General features: G+C 39.8%; 1 protein-coding gene across 2 annotated transcripts in view; it reads left to right on the top strand.

Annotated features, from left to right (window-relative positions):
- Positions 1-23,127, top strand: part of igsf21a (immunoglobin superfamily, member 21a) — a 177,538-nt gene that overhangs the window by 144,588 nt on the left and 9,823 nt on the right. Inside the window, exons 5-7 of one of the 2 annotated variants that reach the window (XM_008306917.1) lie at positions 3,010-3,125; positions 15,530-16,010; positions 22,640-22,725. In XM_008306917.1, coding sequence (XP_008305139.1) covers positions 3,010-3,125; positions 15,530-16,010; positions 22,640-22,725 — 683 coding nt within the window. Of the gene's footprint in view, positions 1-3,009; positions 3,126-15,529; positions 16,011-22,639; positions 22,741-23,127 lie in introns of both variants that reach the window. The other variant, XM_008306918.1, reaches the window with a different exon arrangement.

The following is a 23,127-nucleotide window of genomic DNA, read 5'->3' as shown; positions in this document are numbered from 1 at the left end:
TTTCTTTTGCATATCCCAGTTGGGTACAGAGCACAGGGTCAGCCAGGGTAAGGTTGAGGGCCTTGCTCAAGGGCCCAACAAAGGCAGCACTGGGGTTTGAACCTCCAATCTTCTAATCAGTAGCCCTGCACCAGTAGAATGAGCATCAGAAATGCTTTAAATCTCTGTCAAGAACTAAACCAAAAAATATGAACTGCCAACAAGACTTCAATCAGTTCTGAGGGAAAAAAAACAAAAAACTAATGCGGCATCAGAATTCCAGGCATACATAGCAGAAATACTTTTGCCAGTACACTGTGTGCAGTTTTTATTATGTAAAGGAAAGAGGGAGATAGTGCTGAAAGGATTTTGGAATTTTTACATCTGTACTTGAATCTTTTGAGTCTCTAAACCTTCAGAAGAATGTCAAAAATATTGACATTTCTTATTTTTTTCCGGCAAGTTTTTTTTTCATTCTTTTGATTTTTTTCCCTCCAAGAACTACATATTGTTCAGCGAACTTGACTGTGGCTTCTTTTTTTTATATATTATTTTATGTTATTTTTTTGCATTTCAGCTCATATGTTTTTCTCTCCCTGCTTTGTATGAGCACCACATCAGTAATAACTGCAGTAACCTTGTCAAGGAAAAAAAAACTTAATCATTTATCTCTTGTTTTCAAATGAATGGAATGCAGATCTCAGTGAAAGAAAGACCTCTATCTTCCCCCCCAAAAAAATACAGAGAAGAAAAATAAATAAAAAATTAGCTCAACCTTTAACAAATGGGCGAAACGAGAACTGCAATTAAATGAGGTATGAAAGGCTTAGACTCCATAATCACAGACAACCATTTTAATCCTGTACAGGGTTGTTGTGTTTGCAAATAGTGTGCTGTGCCCAGTAGGTCTTGGTATTAATCATGTCAAATATTTCACTAAGGCTTATTGCTGTCTTAGGCTTTGACTCCCATTAGGTGGCCCCCCACCCACAGGGCAGAAAACAATAGAGCATCATGATCAATGTGCAGCTCTCCTGAACTAACCTGACCGGAGTGAGGAATTATTTATCTCAGCATTTACAAGGTTGCATTAGTGATTTTATTCGAAACTAAGCAAAGCATCTTGTTACTACTGCTTGGGCGAAGTACTTGTCGGGGGGATTATCAATACTTATCAGTGAAGTGGAACCTTGCAATTTAACAGTAATTATTTTTAATCTAATAAGATTGGTGTTGATGAGATTAGCTCTGTCTAAATTACAATGTGTGCATTTTGCTTGTTAAAACTCTCTATAGATTGCCGCAAAACTCTCTTGATCTTTTCTGTGTTTACGGCTGCTAATATTGCGAGAATGAATCATCATTTTTAACTGCGCGGTTTGACAGCAGTGGAAGCACTTTACAGACCAAAAAAAAAACAAAAAAGCGCAGATATTGTTTGGAATAAATTTACTGCGCTCTACAAAATAGAATATAAAGCTGTTTTGTGGGGGAAAAGGAGCAATCAATAAGTTAAATCTATAAAGTTGAATTGTTTTTTTTGTTTGTTTGTTTGTTTTTTTTATTATTGTATATGCTCTGTACGTCAGTGCAGCTTCACACCGCTGGATGCACTTCGCATACACTGCCTCTGTTTTGAGTGTTTGAGCATGATCGGTCAGGAGCGGACACCTCTGACAGCTTATCATATGCCAGGTTGGGACAGGCTTGTCAGTAAGCTAATGGAGTGTTCTAAGGTTAATTTACAACCATATGAATTCCATCAATAAGCAATTAAGAGGTGTGGAAACACAGAAGCACCCAGCCCAGCAGCTAAATCCCCTCTCGCCAACCCCCACCTGCTTTTAATCAATTAATTGCTGTGGCATGTCTGTTTAAAGCCGCTTGATAGATTTACACATAAAACCGGCACATGAAAAAAGGCCCTGCTCCCTGCATGACCTTTCTTGTTGCCTTATGGGCCTTAAAAGGTGACTTGTGCATTCAGAAAATTGTATCTGATGGGGTTCTTTTTTCACCTTACTCAGTCCTTCACAGATTTCACAAATGTTTCTCATTCTGACTGGAGCTCAGGCCAATTGAAATGTTTGTATAAGCATCCTGAACCTGAAGGGAATTAATATGCCAGGTGTCTATCAAATCCTATGCACAGTGGTGCATGAAGAGTGGCATGAAGAAAAGACTTAAATGTATAGAATACATGGACAACATCTTCAGCACATGTTGTGAGAAGTGCCTCTTACACTCAACTGTCCTCATCAGAATTCAACCGGTCCTTGTGCAGCTGGTCATCGTCTGCTGCAGTGTCGTCCGATAAAACTAGCTTCCCTTTAATCCACCACAATATGCTCTATGAAGTATTCGCATTCATATTTAAGACACCATCCAAGGAACGAAGCGGTGCATGTTGAACAGCTGATTTTCTGGAGGATGGGAGAGATTTACATTCATTACCCCCTTCCAGTGCTCCTCCATAATGCTCTGAAGTCCCGCTCACATGTTTCCCCTTTTACGCTACCATGACATACTTGCTGGGATCCCTAGAGAGATCCCGATGGAGGGTTAGTGATATGATATGTATGAGATTTTCTACCTTATCAGCCTCATCCGACTCACATGAGCCCCGGGGAGTTTTTGAACATATTGTTCCAACCATTCAGTTACCATCTTAAGTGGAGATTCTCTCAGCAGGTCCTCGCTTTCTTTTGAAAGTAGATACAGTAGCGAGATAAAGCGGGCCTCCAGATTTGTTTTAGTGAATTTTATTTTAAACATCAAGGCAGAACAACATTTATTTTTCACCGCTGTCACTTTCTTTTGCTCTTAACTCTGCCGTCATTATTGCCAATTCTGTTTCCACCTACGTGTATAACCCGAAGATGACATTTCATCACCAATAACTCATGAAATTCACTAAGAGAGGGGAAGTGGATGTTTTCTAATAGTCTACCAATGTCTGAGGTTGCATTTTGTGTGTATCCGATGTATTAGGATATTGTTTCTAAAAAGCTTTCCCTCTGTCCTCCACAGCACCTCCAAACAACATATCAGTGGTGGCAGAGAACACTCCAGCCCCTTTCAGTCGATACCAGGCCCAGAATTTCACTCTTGTCTGCACTGCAAAGGGAGGAAAACCAGCCCCATCGGTGAGTCGCTGTTGAAGATACTCCATGCTGTTCGTTCACTGGGGGCCTGCCTACAGCACACAGATCCCTGTTGTTTACAGAGGAAAAGAAACTGTTGTGTGTTGCCAACTTTTAATTTTAATTCTTTTTTTTTCTTCCTGGTATTCAGTGCACAGACAGCTAGGAGTTATAAATGGTTTTAACATTTCAGTAAAGATGCTCTTTAAACTGAATTTTAAAAGCTGCTGACGACAGCACAGTTTTTGGTCTTTGATGCTTCCCACAGAAATCCAGCATTATTTGCTCCATAGTGCTAGACGTGGAGACAGTGTAATCATTTAAAGCAGTCGTCCCAGAGTGCTGCTGGTACCATCATTACAGCCTGACCTGTGACTGATTACCATAAATAAGTTTGTCATGTAATGAAGTCATTAAAAAAGGCAGATCAGATTTTGGAAATAGACACATTAGTGTTATTGATGGTCACATTCAGGGCAATTAATCTAATCATAGTGACACCATAATAATGATTGCACACAGAATTGTCACTGTACACCCTCATCCACAACCAATTGGTAACGCAGCAGCGTGCACATGCATGCAGTCCAGCACATATACCAGCAGCACCTGCACACTTCAGAGTCTTATACTCTTTTCTCTACTTTTTGAAGTACAAGACAAGGTCTTGCAAATATCTGAAGTGCATGCTCAGATGTTTGGTGGCGTATGAGCTTACGGACGCTGTTTGAGAGGAGCCGCTCGCTGTTCGTTCCCACCGGGTCATTAATCATCGTCCATGGGTGTATGGTAATGGACTCCAGACCCTGAGCACACCTATCTCCTGCAATTATGAGCGCAGTGAGAGGTGAATACAAGGTGAATGTGATTTCCGTCTCTCAGGTACTTCCTGGTTGATGGTGTGATGAGTGAGGTTCTCCCCTGTTGTGATTTCACAGGGAGCCTTAAGCCATTAAAGCTTGGCGCTGCTGGATCTTTTTTTTCCTAGCGCTTAATGGAGACAAAAGGGATCTGAAAGTTTTCAGCTGGTCAGTAAGCCTGGATTGTCTCTGTGTCAGTGGCCGAGTCACACTGCCGATAATTAGCTCTGTCAGTGATGCAGCGGGCAAATGATTAAGTCACCGACTTGAGGTAAAACAGAAAAGACAGTTCCGTTGCTCAGTTCACCGTGGTATTAGCAGATTACAGAAGAAGAACTTTAATGCCATGTACAATGAAATGTTTTTTTATGAAGCTTTTTGCTGCAAAGACAATTTTCAATAATTTCACTGCAGGAGCTTAACCACTCAAGAATGGCTTTCTAAGTAGAGACGCAATCTAAAGGAACAATCTGTTTTATACACTACCCCAATTCTACCATTTCGTAGAATAAATCCATGTTATGCAGGAATATAATACAAGAAAATGCAAAAAAAAAATAAAAAAAATCAGATGTACAAGTCTTAAAAGTAGATTATTTACTGGAGGAAGCACAGAAAGTAAGGCTAAGTAAGATTAGTGGACTGAACATTGCTTTGGTTCAGTGAGAAAATAGAAAGGGAGAAATTTTCTGCAGTTTTACAGAATGTGGAAAGAGGCTTTGCAAGTATTACAAATGTAACCAGAGTACACAGACTTGTCAGTATAAGAAGAATAATATGCTCTTCAGCAAGACAAAACATTATAACTAAAAATATACAAAAGAATAAAAACAAATGAGTTGTCGACCACTTGTTCAAGGGTGTTCAGGGTGAAGGACTCTTGACACAGTGGCAGTAATGGACAGGGATTTAATTAATTATACTGAGCCATATGGGTTAACATAAATGGTCTTGATCTTTGAACGTCATTTTTCCAGGTCACCTTGACATTCAGCAACACAAAAAATATTTTCACACCAAAATACATTTACTGGAGCGCCTGTACAGCAACCATAGGGGGAAAAATATTGAATCCAATATCACCCTACATAACAAGTCACATGTCCAACATCTTCCGATTAGCTGATTTTGTTTCCTGATTTAGTTGTTTTTTTTTGTTTTTTTTTTGAACCAATACTGTTTTTACCACTGGGGACCTTTACACACCTGAAAAAAAAGAAAAACAGTGATAGACTCTAAAAGTCCTGCACACCCACACAAGTGTTGTCAGTTATTCTGTTTGAAGATTCCTAGAGCTACAGTATGCTGGAAGTTTGTGGAAGTCACCAAACTTTATATGCTGCTGTTTTTTTTAAATTATTATTAATATTTGTTTTGTTTTTAAAGCCTACATCAGTGCACAAACAATTACAAGAAACAAAATGAAGGGGAGTCAAATGTTAGTGAAGCACAGTTTGTACACACCCACACAGTCCAGAGAAGAGGTGTAATTATGCTATATAAGAGAAAACACCTGTGTTTGAGTACCATGAGTGTGAAGGGCCTTTAATGTTCCCAGTGCTCTCAGAGCATAGAATTAATTTATTTTAATTAGATTTGCATATCATCGTGTGAGCCAGAAAGGCAACAGAGGAGATGGATTTGTTTATTAGCCTTGCATCATATAGCAAACAAACACAGTGCTTGCAGCAGAATAATGCAAGACATAAAGTCAGGTCTGTCGATCCATGGCATGCGAGAAATTGCCTCTGTGGGGATTTGATCATGGCTGTCACAGTTGCCGTGTACTGTTGGACTAAATCAAGACCCAGCAAACAATCTTTGACAGGTTTTAAAGAAAGATTTTTATTTATTTATTTATTTATTTCAAAGAATAGAATAAAGAAATGTAATCTTATTTGAGTCTTTAATGCAGAAAAATGGCATAAAACAATGTAAATGGCATGGAAGTAAGTTTTGTCTTTTGAGATGTGAGTTTAGTTTGTCAAAAAGGTGAGTTTTGTAGAAAACTGTATTTAATCTTAAATGCCACCAAGTAATTTGTGAAATCTACCAACTAGTTGTCATTATGAAATAATCAAAGCTAAACCTGGATCTGTTAGTTAATAACAGGTTGCAAAACGGACAACTGCAAGATAAAAATAACATATTTTTGTGGCATTATTCCTAATTTATACATTGCCTGCATAGTATTGCAGTTGAAGAATGAGCACAAATATCACATTTAAACTGTGTCCATTTGTTCTATTTAAGCTATTGTCCACGGTCACGCTGCATAACAAAGCCTCATTATTAGGTCTGTACATATTTACTTGATAGTTGCTGCTTTGGCCCAGTTATGTGACTGCAACTTCAAACAGTGCTCTCTTCGCTTTTTGATGAAACTCATTTAGTCTTTGACGGTGCTGCTGCCTGAGGGTTTGTTGGAAAATGAGCTGTTGTCAGTTCTATTTTCAATGTCATATCACTGTAAGCTTGTAGCAACAGCTGCTAAATATGACCATTCTGTGGTATTTCATACACTAAATTATCTTTGTCTCTAACTGTACTAAATTTTTACCAACAGTCATTTTTTTAAACTGAAATATATGAATTTCATTATCACACCAAACATCCTGTTTTTGATATTTGTACATAGATAGTGCATAGAGCTAATTTTGTGTATTTTCAGCTGTACAGCTCAGCAATTGTTTCATATTTTCAGCCATGATACTGGGTAAACACTGAAGCAGCTAAAATGCCAACAATAAAAAGTAATATCCAGCATTGGCTTTTTGTTGATATTGTGAATTTGTTTGCAAATTTATCAGCCAAATACTCCCCCGTGTTCACCATGCAGTTGTTAATGGTGTCTCTTGCCACTTGGTGCTGAGCAGGTAGTCTGTATTGAGATTTTAGAGCTGAAAGCAGCTGCCTGCTGCACCCGAGGACAACACAATGAGAATGGTGCAGCTGAACCATAACAGTAAAGTTGAAGGCCGGACAGCGAAACAATGAGCTGCAACCTGCCATAAAACTCCATAAGGCTGAGCGGAGCTCAGATTTGGGTTATGATTCTCTGTAAGTACATCACAGTGAGCAACCTCTTTCACACTTTATTTTTACATTCATCACCACTGATATATTATCATGAACACATTTTTTAGTAGAGGCTTTAAGGATTAGGTAATTTTAATGTCATTTCACTCACTTTTTTATGTTCCCAGGTACAGAAACTTTACTATATTTCCTGCTACTGGAAGGCAAAACCTTTCATTTTCCTCATGGAAAGCAAAACTTAGAATTTGGCTGTTGCTAATAGAGAGTGAAGACAAAAATGGGTAGAAAAGACGAGAGCCGCTCATTTAGCTGCAGATCAGCCGAAGTCCCTTTAAGTAATTAAAACAAAGCAAACAGTGAAGCTACACGGTTTTCAATCTGCACACGAATTTTCCTCATCAGATTTTCATATTGTTGGATTATTTTCTTTTTATTTTTTACCTGTTGTATTTTAGGATTTTAATGGAAATAAATGCATTAAAAAATAATCTGCCAACGTTATACAAGGCTGAGTGTAGGAATGATTGGAACAAGAGCAAGAGAGAGAAATATCTGCCATTACATGTAAGGCTTTCACAATGCATTATATCACTCATCTCTATAGGAGACACGGGAGACTGTATGGACAGAACAAAATGAGTCTTAAGCCCCAGACTTTACAGTACAGTTTTACTTTGACATTGTTGTGATCAAACCACCAGCACCAGCACTCCCTGCAGTCTTGTCTTTATCTCACTGTATTGAAAAAGTGCTTTTTATACATTATTCAGTGCAGAAATTCTTTAGTCATAAGCAGAGCCACAAGCTTTGTATTTGTTCTGATAAATTTGCTTTGGCTCTCCTCAAAGAAAAAAAATATCCCCTGTTGCTATGCAACATCATGTTGCGTCCTTCTAGCATTCAGTGTAATGTGTGACACTTGATTCTGGCTTAGTGTAGAAAAGACATTTGAAAGTGTTGAACTTCATCCAGCACGACTGCTGTTGCACGTCTTGTTACACGAATATTAAAAGCAGTTTTAGGAGACTCCTACTGTTTCATCTTCTGACTGATTATGTTCCTTTTTCATGGTTCTTCAAGTGTCAACTTAAGGCTGAAAAAAAAATTATATGCAAATGTGCAGAGCCAATAACATTGAAATGATTTTTGTTCCTGTGTGAAGTAGACTAGGCTTCTACTGTGTCCTAATGTGTGATTTCAAAATATGTGCGTTTTCCATGTCCTTGGCATCATAATAGCATAATTAGACTATATGACCGTAATGCTGCAGTATAATGAACTGTATTCATTATACCTGCCTCACATTCTCTGCAGATATCACTGAAATAATAAGGTACCTCGTGCTTTATCCTGACATATTGGTATTACACAGTGTATTAAATAGTTAAGTCACGTGAAGAAGCCCAGCAGAGACGTACAGCAGTGCATTTTGTATTGTATTCTGCAGTGATCACACGTCATGCTGTTTCCTTCCTTTCATAAATCCTATGCCTTATAGTTCACGTTTTTTTTCTAAAACTATGACTTTTCACCACTTTCTGAAGTCACCCCACATGCCAGATTCCTCCAGTGCAGCTTTGAGTGGGCTGAATATAATGGACTGCATGCGTTAAAAGTGTCTGCCATTATGTTTCAAGATCTGTCAGTATCTGATGTCACTGAAACAAGCTGGTGACATATCAATAATAGCTTCCCAGTGCCACTGTTAGAACATCCTCAGAGCACAAGCAAGCACTGATTGAAAAGAGGAAAGATAATGACAGTTAATAATAAGAAGGAAAGCTGATTAAGTCATGGCCAGGATCCCTCTCGCAGCCTCTCTCCTCTTTCTCTCCCCTTTTTTCTCTTGCTTCTGCTCTCTCTCATTGAATCATTCTGTCACTATGAAAATTACCGCCTTGTCCTTTTGACACCGCCATGATTAACTGCAGCAACATAAAGGTGTATATGGACCAATGCATGATTGTTACATTTTTAAAAAGGTTTTTAGTTTGAGATGTTGGTGAGATGGAAGCAGCTTGGCAGTGCGTAGAGTGCAGGTGCTTTCATCACTGTCTATTCACAGGGAAATGCAAAACCCTTCTCATGCCGTCCCAGCTTAATTTCACTACTGTCTTGGCAATGTGTATGGGCTACTGCTTAGAATTACATCTCCTTTTTTCTGTGCTAATTCATTTCAGAATGAAGTGAGTGGTTTGTGTCTGCATTCATTGTCTGCATATATTGGACTATGAAGTATTTGGGGATTTATAACAGAGCCGTGATTGATAATCACTTTATTCTGTGCACTAACACTGTTTGTAAGAGAACAATACAAGCGCAATGCCAAAAACACTCAAAAATCCTCTTTTACATGAGAGTGAGCACTACTTTCCAGATCCTAGGGCAGCAAAATGTATTACCTAACAAGCCTATTTGTCGATTACAGACTTTGTATCTATTATGTGCCTCCACCTACATGATTGCTAACCTCCACGTATACTTTTTAGATCTGCCTAGGAGGATACATTAGGAAAGGAAAAGATTCAAATATAGTATCCCAAGCCACCCTACAAGACAAGAAATTGTATGTTATGTGAAAATTTACTTCTCTATAACCATTTCACTTTAACACAGAGCATTAAAAAAAAAAAGATTTTTCTTTCTGTCACTACACAATAGATGCAGGATAATCAGGTGAAAAGCAACTCTTCTAAAGCACTACCCAACAACACTGCCCATGTCGCTTTGTGAATTGCAACCATTTATTGGAGACATTTATCAGAGTGAGAGACATCCTCTGTGTTATTTTGGCAGCTTTATAATCACATGTAGAAAATTAATCAGTATTTGCTCTGTCATTTGAACATAATGAAAGAAGTGATGTGTTTTTCTCTTATCTCTGCCTGTCAAACAACGAAATGTAGGAAATGGGATTTTTAGCAAATTAGTAGGTATCTTAAAAGGAAAACAGACCAAGTCTGCAGTGATGACAGATGTCTCTTTAATTGTGCGTAGATGTGAGGATGAATTGATTGACTCGTATTAGTATTTACAAAGATACAGGTTCCTGGTGGCTCATTTTGTTGTGGTGTGAATCATGTAGGAAACTTGATGACAAAAGTGCTTCTTTCCTCCTGCCTATTTCTCTGCAATGAAATACTTTTTTAAAAAGCTCTTCAAAAAAATCATTTCAAAAATACGATTTTGTCAAATCTGAACTGCTTTCCCCCTCAGACGGATCGCTTTAATCCCAAGTCATATTCGTTAGGCATTGATTAAATGGTGTCTTACAAGTCAGCATTTTTAAGCCGGAAATATTTAATATTACAGTCAAAGTGCTCACATTAACTTATTTATTTTATAGCAAAAGTGATCGTTAGAACTCCATTAAAGCCGGCGCATTCTGCTGATTGCACCTCACAGTAGTTGCTGGTGTGTCAGTAACAGACGTGGCAAAAGTGTGCAATCTATCAAGTGAAAAAAATAACAAAAAGAAAGTCTTGCAAGGGATAATGGCATGTGTTTACGTTGAAAAATGTCTTGAAAAGGAGTAAGGCTGGTCTGAAATCGTAATCATCCATCCATCCATTTTCTACACCCGCTTCATCAAATGGAGGGTCACCGGGGGCGATGGAGCCTTTCCCAGCTGACGAAGGGTGAAAGGGTGAAAGGCAGGGTACACCTGGGGCAAACACAGGGAGACAAACAACCAGGCACGCTCACTCTCACACCTAGCCTTAATTTAGAATCACCAGCTAGCCTACCGTGCATGTCTTTGGACTGTGGAGAAAGCTGGAACACACAGAGGAAACCCTCTGAAAGGCACAAGGAGAAACATGCAAACGCTACACAGGAAGGCCCCAGCCGGCTAGCATCGCTTTACAGCGTGCATTAGAGAGCATTACAAACAAGCTATAATGACCAAGGTCACTCAACTCCTCTTTCCATCTAGTTTATATATATCTATATATATCTGCTTGCAGGGCTTCCATATCCATATTCTATATGTGATTTGCTAGTAATGAAATGGGAAATGAAAAGGAGCAGAACTGCAGGATAATGACACAGAAATAACACTTCATTCTCTCCCTGCAGCTACATATCTGTCATTCATTTCATTCACGTCTTTGATGAAACATTCATTCATTCCTTTTCTTATACCTCAAGCAGACAGGTGGCAAAGGAAGATATTTAGTCACGGTGGGATCACTGTGAATAGATAAACTGATGCTTGATATTTTGCTCGAGGTAACACCTCAATAAAATATTATTTTAGACTTGTTGAGAGCCGATGCAACACAGGGCTCTATGTGCTGTGTTAAGTCATGTCGCTGTTTAATCAATATTCCTTTTATGCCAATAAATTAACTTGTCGGTTAATGTTTACGGAAACAAATCAGTTATCTAGACTTACTGAATTAATTCCCTATTATACCAACCCATAGCCAGCACAGGTGCTTTTGTGTACCCACACCATTTTGTCCAACAAAAGCTACAGAACAGGTGCACGGATCTTTCTAATCCACACCGCTCTCCCTCCACCTGCTGTGATAATTAATGAGGTGTTTCAATACACAGTGAAAAAGCTTCTTCTCTTTGCAAGTTGTTGAGTAGCTGTAGGAGTTAGCAGCAGACGCAATGGGGTCATTGTGGATACAGTTGATGTTTCTTCTTCTTCTTGTGCTGTCAGATTTTAAGCTCTGGCTCAGCACACGAGGTAAACACAGATAAAAGGGGATGATATCGAATGCTGGTGGTAAAATCCTGTGCAAGTAAATCGTAGTTTAGCCTTACACACTATTCTCATCGATACACTTCTTTGATCCGTGCATGCAGAGATTGTTTACAAACCAAAGAGTCACAAGAGCAATGCTGCAGCTGTACAAAAAACAAACCTATATGTGAAGAACTGTTATTTGTATTGTTTCTTTTTTTTTACAGACTGGGCAAAATGGTTGAGCGTCAGCATATTGACTTGCCTGACCCAACCTTACACGCACCTTAATTTAAAATGCAGTGTTATACTATATATTTGCACCTGTGTGTGCAGGTGGGACACTAATATTTTTCTTTTTTTTTTATAATTCACAACAATATCGTGCATGCTCTAAACTAAAAACCTAATGTTGGGTATTGTCATCTGTTAACCACAGTTCCACCAATGTGAAGATTCAGAATATATCCAATAGTCAATCAAATTTGATGAACATAACAGAAAACAGAAAACATAAGGAAGCATCAGAAAACATCCACCTCAACTTGTTTTTCCTCTGATGAAATAATTCAACTTGTACTGCTGTGCACCAGTCACATCGCTAACAACAAATTAAATTGTCAAAGGCTTGTTTGCTCAGTGTGGCTGTACTGGAACTGTAGTGCAGGTAGATGGGGCCACAGACCAGTTCAAGGTGAATAGTATGATTTAGAAGTAGAAGGTGTAGTTATTTATTTTTTTTTTATCTGTTGTACTGAAACCAATCAGTGCTGCTGAATGCCTTTGAGCAAGGGTATTCAGCCCCATGTGGATGTGTAGCAGCCTGCTCTGATGGCAGGCATTAGAAAGTTTTTAGAGTTGGCTATAAATACTAGGATACAACCCAGCAGCATAACACAGCTTGTAATGATGGTTGCATCTGTCCCTACAAATATAACCTCAGCAACAATGGGGCCTACGGTGACAATGCCCATCCATCAGTAATTTAAAATCAAAGTTGCTGAAATAAAGGTTAAAGGGAATGACACTCTGAGGTCACTGATGCACAGATTGTAGCTCTCCTTTTGTAAACGGAATCTACAAAAAAGAAAAAAAAAATGTCACTGTTCAATTTAAAATACTGTCCTTCAGTAGTAGAAGCTGAGGTTTGTTACAAGTACAGTCGCGTGAAAAAGTTTGGGCACCCCTGATCATTTTCAAGATTTTCCTTTATAAATCATTGGTTGTTTGGATCAGCAAGTTCAGTTAAATATATCATATAGCAGACAAACACAGTGATATTTAAGAAGTGAAATGAAGTTTATAGGATTTACAGAAAGTGTGCAATAATTACTTAAACAAAAGTAGGCAGGCGCATACATTTGGGCACCCTTGTTGTTTTATTGATTTGAATACCTTTAGCACTAATTATTGGAACACAAAATTTGTTTGGTAAGCTCATTGACCCCTGACCTACATACACAGGTGAAGCCAATCATGAGAACGGGTATTTAAGGTGGCCAGTTGCAAGTTGTTCTCCTCTTTGCATCTTCTCTGAAGAGTGGCAACATGGGAGCCTCAAAACAACTGTCAAATGACCTGAAAACAAAGATTATTCAACATCATGGTTTAGGGGAAGGATACAAAAAGCTAGCTCAGAGATTTCAGCTGTCAGTTTCCACTGTGAGGAACATAGTGAGGAAATGGAAGACCACAGGCACAGTTCTAGTTAAGGCCCGGAGTGGCAGGCCAAGAAAAATCTCAGATAAGCAGAGGCAAAGGATGATGAGAACAGTCAAACTCAACCCACAGACCAGCTCCAAAGACCTACAACATGATCTTGCTGCAGATGGTGTCACTGTGCATCGTTCAACTATTCAGCGCACTTTGCACAAGGAGATGCTTTATGGGAGAGTAATGCGGCAGAAGCCTTTTCACATGTCATAAACAGAGTTTGGAGGTATGCTAAAGCACATTTGGACAAGCCAGCTTTATTTTGGAATAAGGTGCTGTGGACTGATGAAACTAAAATTGAGTTATTTGGACATAACAAGGGGCGATATGCATGGCGGAAGAAGAACACAGCATTCCAAGACAAACACTTGCCACCCACAGTAACATGTGGTGGTGGTTCCATCATGCTGTGGGGCTGTGTGGCCAGTGCAGGTACTGGCAATCTTGTTAAAGTTAAAGGTCGCATGGATTCCAGTCAGTATGAACAGATTCTTGCGAACAATGTTCAAGAATCAGTGACAATATTGAAGTTGCGCCGGGGCTGGATACTTCAACAAGACAACGACCCTAAACAGCTCAAATTCTACGAAGGCATTCATGCAGAGGAACAAGTATAACGTTCTGGAACGGCCATTTCAGTCCCCAGACCTGAATATTATTGAAAATCTGTGGTGTGATTTAAAGCGGGCTGTCCATGCTCGGAAACTGTCAAACCTGACTGAACTGGAGATGTTTTGTAAAGAAGAATGGTCAAAAATACCTTCAACCAGAATCCAGACCCTCAGTGGAAGCTATAGGAAGCGTTTAGAGGCTGTTGTTTCTGCAAAAGGAGGATCTACTAAATATTGACGTAATTTTTCTGTTGGGGTGCCCAAATTTATGCACCTGCCTACTTTTGTTTAAGTAATTATTGCACACTTTCTGTAAATCCTATAAACTTCATTTCACTTCTCAAATATCACTATGTTTGTCTGCTATATGATATATTTAACTGAACTTGCTGATCCGAACAACCAATGATTTATAAAGGAAAATCTTGAAAATGATCAGGGGTGCCCAAACTTTTTCATACGACTGTATATACTATTGATATGAGTGGAACTTGCCACTGGTGAAGTGAAGTGTTGAAATGTGGAGGATATATAGAGCACTGGCACTTTAAAGGTGGACACTTTAGTCACAGACCATTGTAAAGCTTGACTGTGGTCCTTGGAGATGGCATGTCAGAGCTATGCTTAGACCATCTCCTCACAACAAACCCTACATACAATACAGTGATTTGCAGTGCTAAAAATAAATATCCTTGGAGCTTTATAAAACTCAATTCAAATGACCAAATGTCCCCTACAAAGCTGTGGCTTAAAACGGATTTTCTACAATAACATCTGTTTTCTCAAAATAGGAATACCACCGGCGTTGACTGTACAACCTTGTTTCGGTGCTAATATCTGGAGGTTATGTTCTGAAATGAGAGCATAAATTCCCTGTCAGGAGATTAGAGTGCCAGAGATGTTAATAGACTCATGGAATTGTGAGGAAACTCCACTAATATCCTGGGAAACCCCTCGAAGTGGCACCTCTTTGTAGAACTGACACACAGCAGAACAGAACTGGAACAGTAGCTCCGCCAATTCGACATCATTTCTTAAAGCTGCACTTTCAGTACTTTTAAGAATTAACAGCGGAAACAACAACATAATGTAAAAGGTGTTGCTTGTACTGACAAACCCAAAGAGAATTAACGCCTTACAATGGGTTTTAGCTTTTTTTTAGTGTTTTGCTTTTATGGCCAGTCAGATTGAAATTGTGGCTTTGCTCTTTTGCATCGCTTTCATTTCAGCAATAAGCAGCTGTTTTTAATGGAAAGCATCTGTTTGGGCCTACCTGTCCAGCACCAAACAGCCAACAGACATTTAGCAGCTGAAAAGACAGATTGTCTTTTAGAGTTGGTGGGCATCAAAATAGAAACAAAAAGAGAGTCAGTGTTGGATTAAATATATCTATAGTGTGTTTACAGCTTGTTTCTAAATGTCTATTTCTTGTTTGTTGCTCCTCTCTCCATTGGTTTTAATAATTTAATACTTCTCATTCTGTACAAGGTGTACTTCAAGCGTGATGGGGAGCTGATCGAGGTGATCTCCTACACTCAACCCTCGACCGGCGAGCAGGGAAGCAGCGCCGCAGGGGTGAGAGGAGCCAGGCCGCTCATCAGCCGGGACCTCGATGACACCAAGCTCCAGAGGTCCCTGTCCCTCCTGGACCCCGAGGGGCGGCCCGCCCACCTGTACACAGAGAGCCCCCAGCGCGTCCACACTCAGGGCCAGCAGGCCTCCGAGCCCAGCCCTGCCACAGAGGTCATCCCAGAGACAGTGGTCAGCCGGGAGTTCCCCCGCTGGGTCCACAGCACAGACCCTCTCTACTACTTCAGCCACACTCACATCCCCCAGAGCGACGGCTCTGTGGTGGTGCAGGCCCGCCTCACCTGGACACTCAACCCTCAGCTGGATAATGACGCCCTATTCAGTTGCGAAGTCAAGCACCCAGCGCTGTCCATGCCCATGCAGACAGAAGTGACTCTAGGTGAGTAGATGCAGTCTAGCTCGTTGGTTTTGCATGCTGCTCTCATTCCCCACCGCCACCTTTTCCTCATCTGTCCTCTGTTCCTTCTCCTGCCCAAAACTCTCCACCTCGACACACATACCCTTTTCTCATTTCTTCTCCCTTTTAATCTCCTGCTGTCTCCTTGTATCCCCTTGCCGCACTTGGAAACTGACTGGGCCTCCTCATGTCTCCCTTGCAAATGTACTCAGAACAACACTGATTTTCATTTGATGCCGCTTAATTGTGTTACAGCTGAGCAGATTGCAAGTTTAGCCGCGAATGCAAAACTCCGAGTGACTGACAGGGTAATTCATCGAGCTGTCTGTTGCTAGATTGAGTTAACTCAGTACCGTTATTGAAAAAGTCAGGCTGAATTAGAGAAGTCAAATGAGAATTTAGACACACTGACCAATGTTATATCACTGGAAAGACGATCGCAGAGATGCCGCCCTTCTTCGAGCTTCAGTGAACACCTCCCTTAAGCTTTCCACTGTAACACTTTCAAACTGAAGCATAGCGTCTACATTTCATCATTTTATTTCAAGGGAAAAAAAAAACACAGTATTGCATTGGGATTATTTGTTTGTTCATCTGCAAACTATCAAAGCAGAAGAAATAGTGATTCAGATACTGATTTCAGAAAACAGGAGGAATACTTTAAGGGAAAAAGTTAGCATTAAGTTTTAATAATGTGTGATCCAAGAGAGACACACGCACTCTCAGATTTTTCTTCTTCTTTTTTTTTTTTTCATCTAAAAACAAAGATGGCTTCCAGCACATCCTATTAACACTTCAAAGGCGAAACATTGGCATAGTCCTCCTGGAAACCAGCCTCACAATCCTGACATGATAAACAGAGACAATATCTTCCACTGGATGCTAGCAATGGTTGAAGGCAGAAAGAGATTCTGAATGAGGAGATTGTGGCTGGTGAGTGTTTGCTTGCTGCACTGTGTCCCACTGTCAGTGTTTTATCTCACCACCTTTCATCTAATTAAACGTCACGTTCTTTCTATGCTGCTGAGCAAATACGGTCACTGCAAGTCAATCTATAGAAACTGGCATTGTCATCTGGAAGCGGGAAATCTTTAATAGGTTTATGAAATGACATGTAGACTTTAACAATCGCACACAAACAAGGCACAGCACAGCTTGCTCTTGTCTTAGTTGTGGTCCATCATTATCAGAGAGGGTCTGACATACATAATCCGAAACACAATCAATACATTTTATTTATATAAGTCAATGTGACACAGTAAAGCTCCCTTATTTCATTTTTCCAAGTAGTAGCTTGACATTTTGGAAATTAACATACATAAATGTAAAAAAAATAAATAAAAAAGACTGCTTGGATCTGAACTTTGTGACTAGAGGGGATGATGGCAGACAATCCTGTTGCACCAGGTTGACATGAGTGTTGCTTTGTAGATGTTTCGCTTCCAGATTATTGCCAGAGAATCTGGAGAATCTCAGATTTTGGGTTAAGTTTTATTTCCTCACATTTTGTGTGCCAAAAAGACTTCCTGCCAGAATCCCTATATGTATGTGGGTAAATAGGTTATATCTACAGAGTCTCAATTAGTGAAAAAGGGACACTCCTTTCTGTTGTACCTTTTAAATCAGTTTTCAGCTCAGACTGACAAGGAGAGTGTACTTTTTTGATCAAAATCATTTGCACAGTGCCTAACAAATTTATTAGACCACCACTCAGTCTAAGGTTTGAGCCACAGCTGCCCTAAATTAGCCGCATTGGTAATTACCAAAATCATTTCTTATGTTTCCGTAAGGGTTAATACACCAGTATGTAGAAGCTCTTTAATCAAAATTAGGTTTTTAATGCAAAAATATAGTTATTGTTGTTATCCATGAATGTTAAAATGTACTGTTTTACAAAAAAAATGAAAAAATAGTGAAGTACTTTATTATTTCTTGATTGAGATGCCAAATTATAGATATCTACTTGCATTCCTGAACAGAAATATTAGTTTTAGTGTTTGAGTGTTATGCTTGATTAATTTTTGACTTCTCAGAGAAACCCAGTGAGCCGGACCAAATTTGGGTATAAAAAGGTGAATTTAGTTTGAAATTCCTCATTCCTGTTTAACATGCACATCGAGAGCTTAGTGCGCATTAAAGCACTTTATTATGGATGGTCAATACATATATGTGTGTGTGTGTATGTGTGTATGCTTAACAAATTAGACAGGTGGTCTAATAAATTTGTTAAGCACTTATATATGTGTATATATGTATACTGGTCAACCACGACATTAAAACAGCTGACAGATAAACAGATAGATAAACAGATAGACAGATAAATTAATGAAATTGATCATTTCTTGACAATGCAATGTTACACTGGGAAACCTTGGTCCTTTCATTTATGCAGATGTACTGTGCAACACAGCAAAAACAGCTCAGGAATGGGTCAAGAGCCAAGAATCCAAGGTGCTGACCTGATCTCCAAACTAATGCTAATCAGAGCGAGCATGTGCAGTATGCACCGAAACCAACCCGATCCACCGAGGTGTTACCGCAACTCTCAGGATCCGAAAATCCATAGCCAACACTCATGTGCTTAATACCAAATAGGATGGCGTATATACATACATACATATAAATATACACATATATTCTTCTTTATGAATTATTATAAAGTGCCACAACAATATCTTTTTGGAATCCCAGCCCAACGCCCAGAGATTCTTACTGAAGACATAAGTCTCATTTTTGAGATAGATCATTTTTTTTGGAAACAGTTGCAGTTTTTACTTGCAGCGTTACTCAACAAGATAAATACATTTGTCTGGGACTATTTTCAGCTGTGTATGTATAGGCAGTCAGTGGACTTGTGAGTATTTATGGCAGCAGGATAGTGTATGAGAGATTAACCCAAAGTATATTACAGTTGCCATGTTAATCATCAAAGCAGCATTGTGGCTCTTTGATGTTTTTTTCTCTTTTTTTTGGACAATAATAGAGGTCTGAGGCACAAAGAAATAATGTAAGTTATATCAGGCTTTGACACACTATTTGTCAGTAGGAACAATTTATTATTGGTTTTGATCTTTTAATGGAATTCATTGATATTAAGAAAAATATCAAATATTGCCAGCCTTATCCTTTAAGAAAACCCAGTGTCTAAAAAAGGCCTTTGGCCCTTATTTAAAAATCAATTGTCACAATTGGCATTGTCACTTTTTCAAATGGGAATATCTCATACCAGAAAATTGTCTTTTAAAAATGTAATAACTGTCACCCTCATATCCCAAGTGAATAGAAATATATCACATCATATGCAAGAGGGCGACAGCAGCATCAGTTGAAGGTATAATGGCATGAGCTGTCTCTTCAAGACAAAGTATTGCAGTAAGGATTCTAACAGCTCTTTGCCTTTTTCACATGTTGTTGATAAAACAGATGACACACCCTGAGGGGAATGGGCCCTGTGAAACTCATGCTAAATGTCAAAGGCGCTAATGTTTTGACAAGCCTTTCTCTCTGCTGTGTTTGAAGTCATTAATTTATCACTACCTTTGTTCTTTTAAAGAGATGGAAGGAGCATCAGCAGACATCCATTTTTTTCCCACCAGCTAAAGAAAAGAGAACAGAAAAATGTGCATTTGTTGATTCTAATTAGAGCACACTTGAAATTCAAAGCACTCACATTCCTCCTTGGGGCTGGATCCATCTTGAAATGGATTTTTTTTTTTTTTTTTTAGGTAATATGGTTGTGATTCAGGTCCAAGGTTATGTTGATTTGGCTCATAACATAGATAAAATGGCACACAGTTTTTTCAATATTTCAGCACTGTGTAAGTCTTATTAAATGTGACTGTAAAACAGCTCACCTAAGGTTTCCCATCACTTACATCCCCAATTCATTTATATTATGCAGCTGTAACTGGATAATTGCACTCACACGCACACCCTCATGGTTCTCTCAGGTGTGTTTGGTCAGGAAATGAAAGGGAGATCTTTTCAGTGCTCATAAGTAATAAATCTTTCAGAGATTTAATATTGCCACGAGAGACACAGCGACAGGCTGACAATTGACCAATGTTGTATCACTCCTCATGAATATTCATGATTGGCTCTGTGCTCACCATACAAATGGAAGTGAACCTGGTGCTGCGCCTCAGGAGTCTAAAAACAGTGCTTTACCTCTATGAGAGCCTCATTGTATTCATGAACATCGACTCATTCTTGAGCAGTGCATCTTAATAATTAAAAGAAGTTCTTTGTTTTGGATTTAGGTGAGGTAGGCTGTTTATTATTCAACATCATTAGACTAGTGATGGAGTTCATATTTCAGACTGTGTGCTGCACTGAGAAGAGATCCAGGCATCTTCACACCTCCCAGTCTTTGCTTTGCCAGACCGTGATAATCAAAGAGCAGATGCTCAGTTTCAGGAAAGCGTCTGTGATCTCTGTGTGTGTGCGCATGTGTGTGTGTGTGTGTGTGTGTGTGTGTCAGAGTGGGTATTTGCAGGGGATTGTGTGCGTATGCATATATGTGGATATTTGAATTTAAATGATCTATGCATGTCTTTGTCTGTTTGCTCGTGTGAATATAGATTTGTGATGTGTGCCTAGTATGTTATTTTTATCTGCGTTCACCTGCAGCTCAGCTCAGCATTCATCAGTCTGCCTTATCTCCATGTTTTGGGTCACCTAGAAGAGCGTGTTAGTTGAATCCGTGAAAGACATTACACAGGGCCTGATTCACCACGATAGAACGGTCCATCTGTCAGTCAGGCCTTTTAAATTCGGTTGCAGGCCTCTCCAGCTTCTCTTTTTCTACAGAACCAGTCACCCAGCTAATGCGACAGGTTCCCGTCAATTGCTTAAGTCTGTTGTGCAGCTGGGCAGACCTGTTGATGTCTTGGCTTGGTATGAAAGCACACCTGATGCAGTGTTCGCAGTTGTTTTTCTGCGGGGCATGTTTATTCTCTGACCTCTGCTGAAGTGATAACGGTTCTTACTTGAAAACCGAAGAAGTTGGGCCTTAGGTGATGGTCTCATGAGACCGTGGCTCACTTCCCCTGTGATGCCCTCACCCGAGACAGACTGTGTCATGTCGATCACACCACATGCTTCCCTATCAAAGGTGGTGACGTAGGACGCCAACTGTCGCTGCTGGAGCAAATCCCAGAAATCAGCCATCATCTTTCCCAGCCATATGCCTTGCAAACTCTATGTGACGCCATGACACCAGTATTTAAAAATACCCTTCCGTTAGTGTGTAGGTGGGGAGAGAGAGTCCTCCTCACCGCCATGCCAAAGCTAGCCTGTGAAATGCTGTCCATGGTCGGCATGAGATGGAACACTTAGCCATGTCAAACTGCTCACATGATGTCTTTGGTTGAGTTGCCAGTGTAAATATGTCAATATTTTCCCTGAATCCAAAAAAGTTATCATTGCCAAGATGTATTTCTGGACTTTCCACTGGTTTGTACTGCTGTGCATTGATTTTCCAGACAAATGAATCGCTTTACACAGAATAGCAAATTGTCAAGTGGTGTTAAAATCTTTCAGAAAATGTGAATATCTCCTCTTTCCCTTATTTTTATGACTTGAATTCTCTCTAACCATTTCATGCAATTTAATTGCTTTTTTCTTCCGTTTTATATAAAGATCCCTAGAGGGGATGTTGTACACGGGCAATCCTATTTACAGATATGATAGTGTAAGTCCTAATCCATTACTCTGATACAGGCTTGTAGTCAGTGACTGCCTAAGAAAATACTGTGATTCATTAGCCACAGTGGATAGTTTGTGGCCAGATTAATAGCTAAAAACCCAGGTCATTTGCCTGTTTATTTATTTATCATTTAGTTTAACTCATCAATGAAAACAAGCATCCAGCGTGATTTAAAATAAGAGTTCAAACCAAATTAACTGTAGAACGCCAAGGGTGTTCAGCCATTACTGATAGGATGCCCTTATCTTGAGCCTCATCGCATGTGCTGCTCAGTCCAATTGTTTAACATATGGAACTGCACAGCATGTGAAGCAGTTATCTTTAGTGGAATTGTTAATCATCACAAGTCATGTAGAACCTGCTCATCCTGGCCTAATGCAGTGTACTGTGCAGTTTAGCTGTAATGAAATGACTTACCTCTTTATAACATTATGCAAATCATTCATTTTATCTCAACGCAACACACACTGGACAATCACTGTCCCCTCGCAATTTCATAACATTAGAATCTGCCTGTTCCCTCTCCTACTCGCGCCCCATTGTTTTAGATGGTCCAAATGAAAGCCATCTGGGGGCTGCTGTCCACACCAAGACAAGGGAATTAGCTCTCTGAGTGTCCCTTATCTCACTGCCTCCACACTCCACCCGTTGCACTCCCATTCTCCTCTAGTAATGAGTATCTACCCAATTTAGTTCCTTTTCTCTCCAAAGGGGAATAAATCCAGCACAGTCCTTTGGATGAAAGAACCTGCAGGTCCCTCGCCTCTCGCCCCGTGACCTTAATTGACAGGAAATTGTATTTGTCTCTCTCCCTCTGCGACAAAACAGGTGTCCGCCAGGATTAGTTTTCCATGCTCAGTACGATGACCTTTGTCTCTTTGTGGGTTTTTTCTTCTCTTTTCAGCTGCTCCTAAGGGTCCTAAACTCTTCATGTCCCCGAGTAGGGCAAAGGTAGGGGACACAGTGCGCATCACTGTGCAAGGATTCCAGGTAGGATCGCCTGGGGTAAGTGCATGGGGGTTTTAACAAAATGAGGGGTTAGACTAGAGTCTAGAAAGTCACTTGTACACACGTGCAGTTCAGGCTGTTGCGGCTCAGGCAAATAAACTCTAAACTCAAATGAAAAAGCTAAGATATTAATTTCTTAATGAATGACTGAGGTTAATTGGTACCCATATCCATCATTATTAACCAACTATGCAGCCAAAACAAAAAGCCATGTCCCTGGCGAGAGCTGCCTGTGGATGGTCCCGATCTCTTGGCCAGTAATGACACATCAAAGTCAGGCAGCTGGAGCCAGTCAGGTGAAGAGAATGGGGCTAATCCTGATATATTGAACATGCTAATGACCCACGGCACAAATCTCCTTTGTTGCTTCCCGGTCACCGCTTC

This window comes from Stegastes partitus, unplaced genomic scaffold (genome assembly GCF_000690725.1).
Source record: "Stegastes partitus isolate 25-593 unplaced genomic scaffold, Stegastes_partitus-1.0.2 Scaffold49, whole genome shotgun sequence".
NCBI lineage: Eukaryota > Metazoa > Chordata > Actinopteri > Pomacentridae > Stegastes > Stegastes partitus.
Note: the sequence above shows the minus strand (reverse complement) of the source record. Positions and strands in the feature narration are given on the sequence as shown.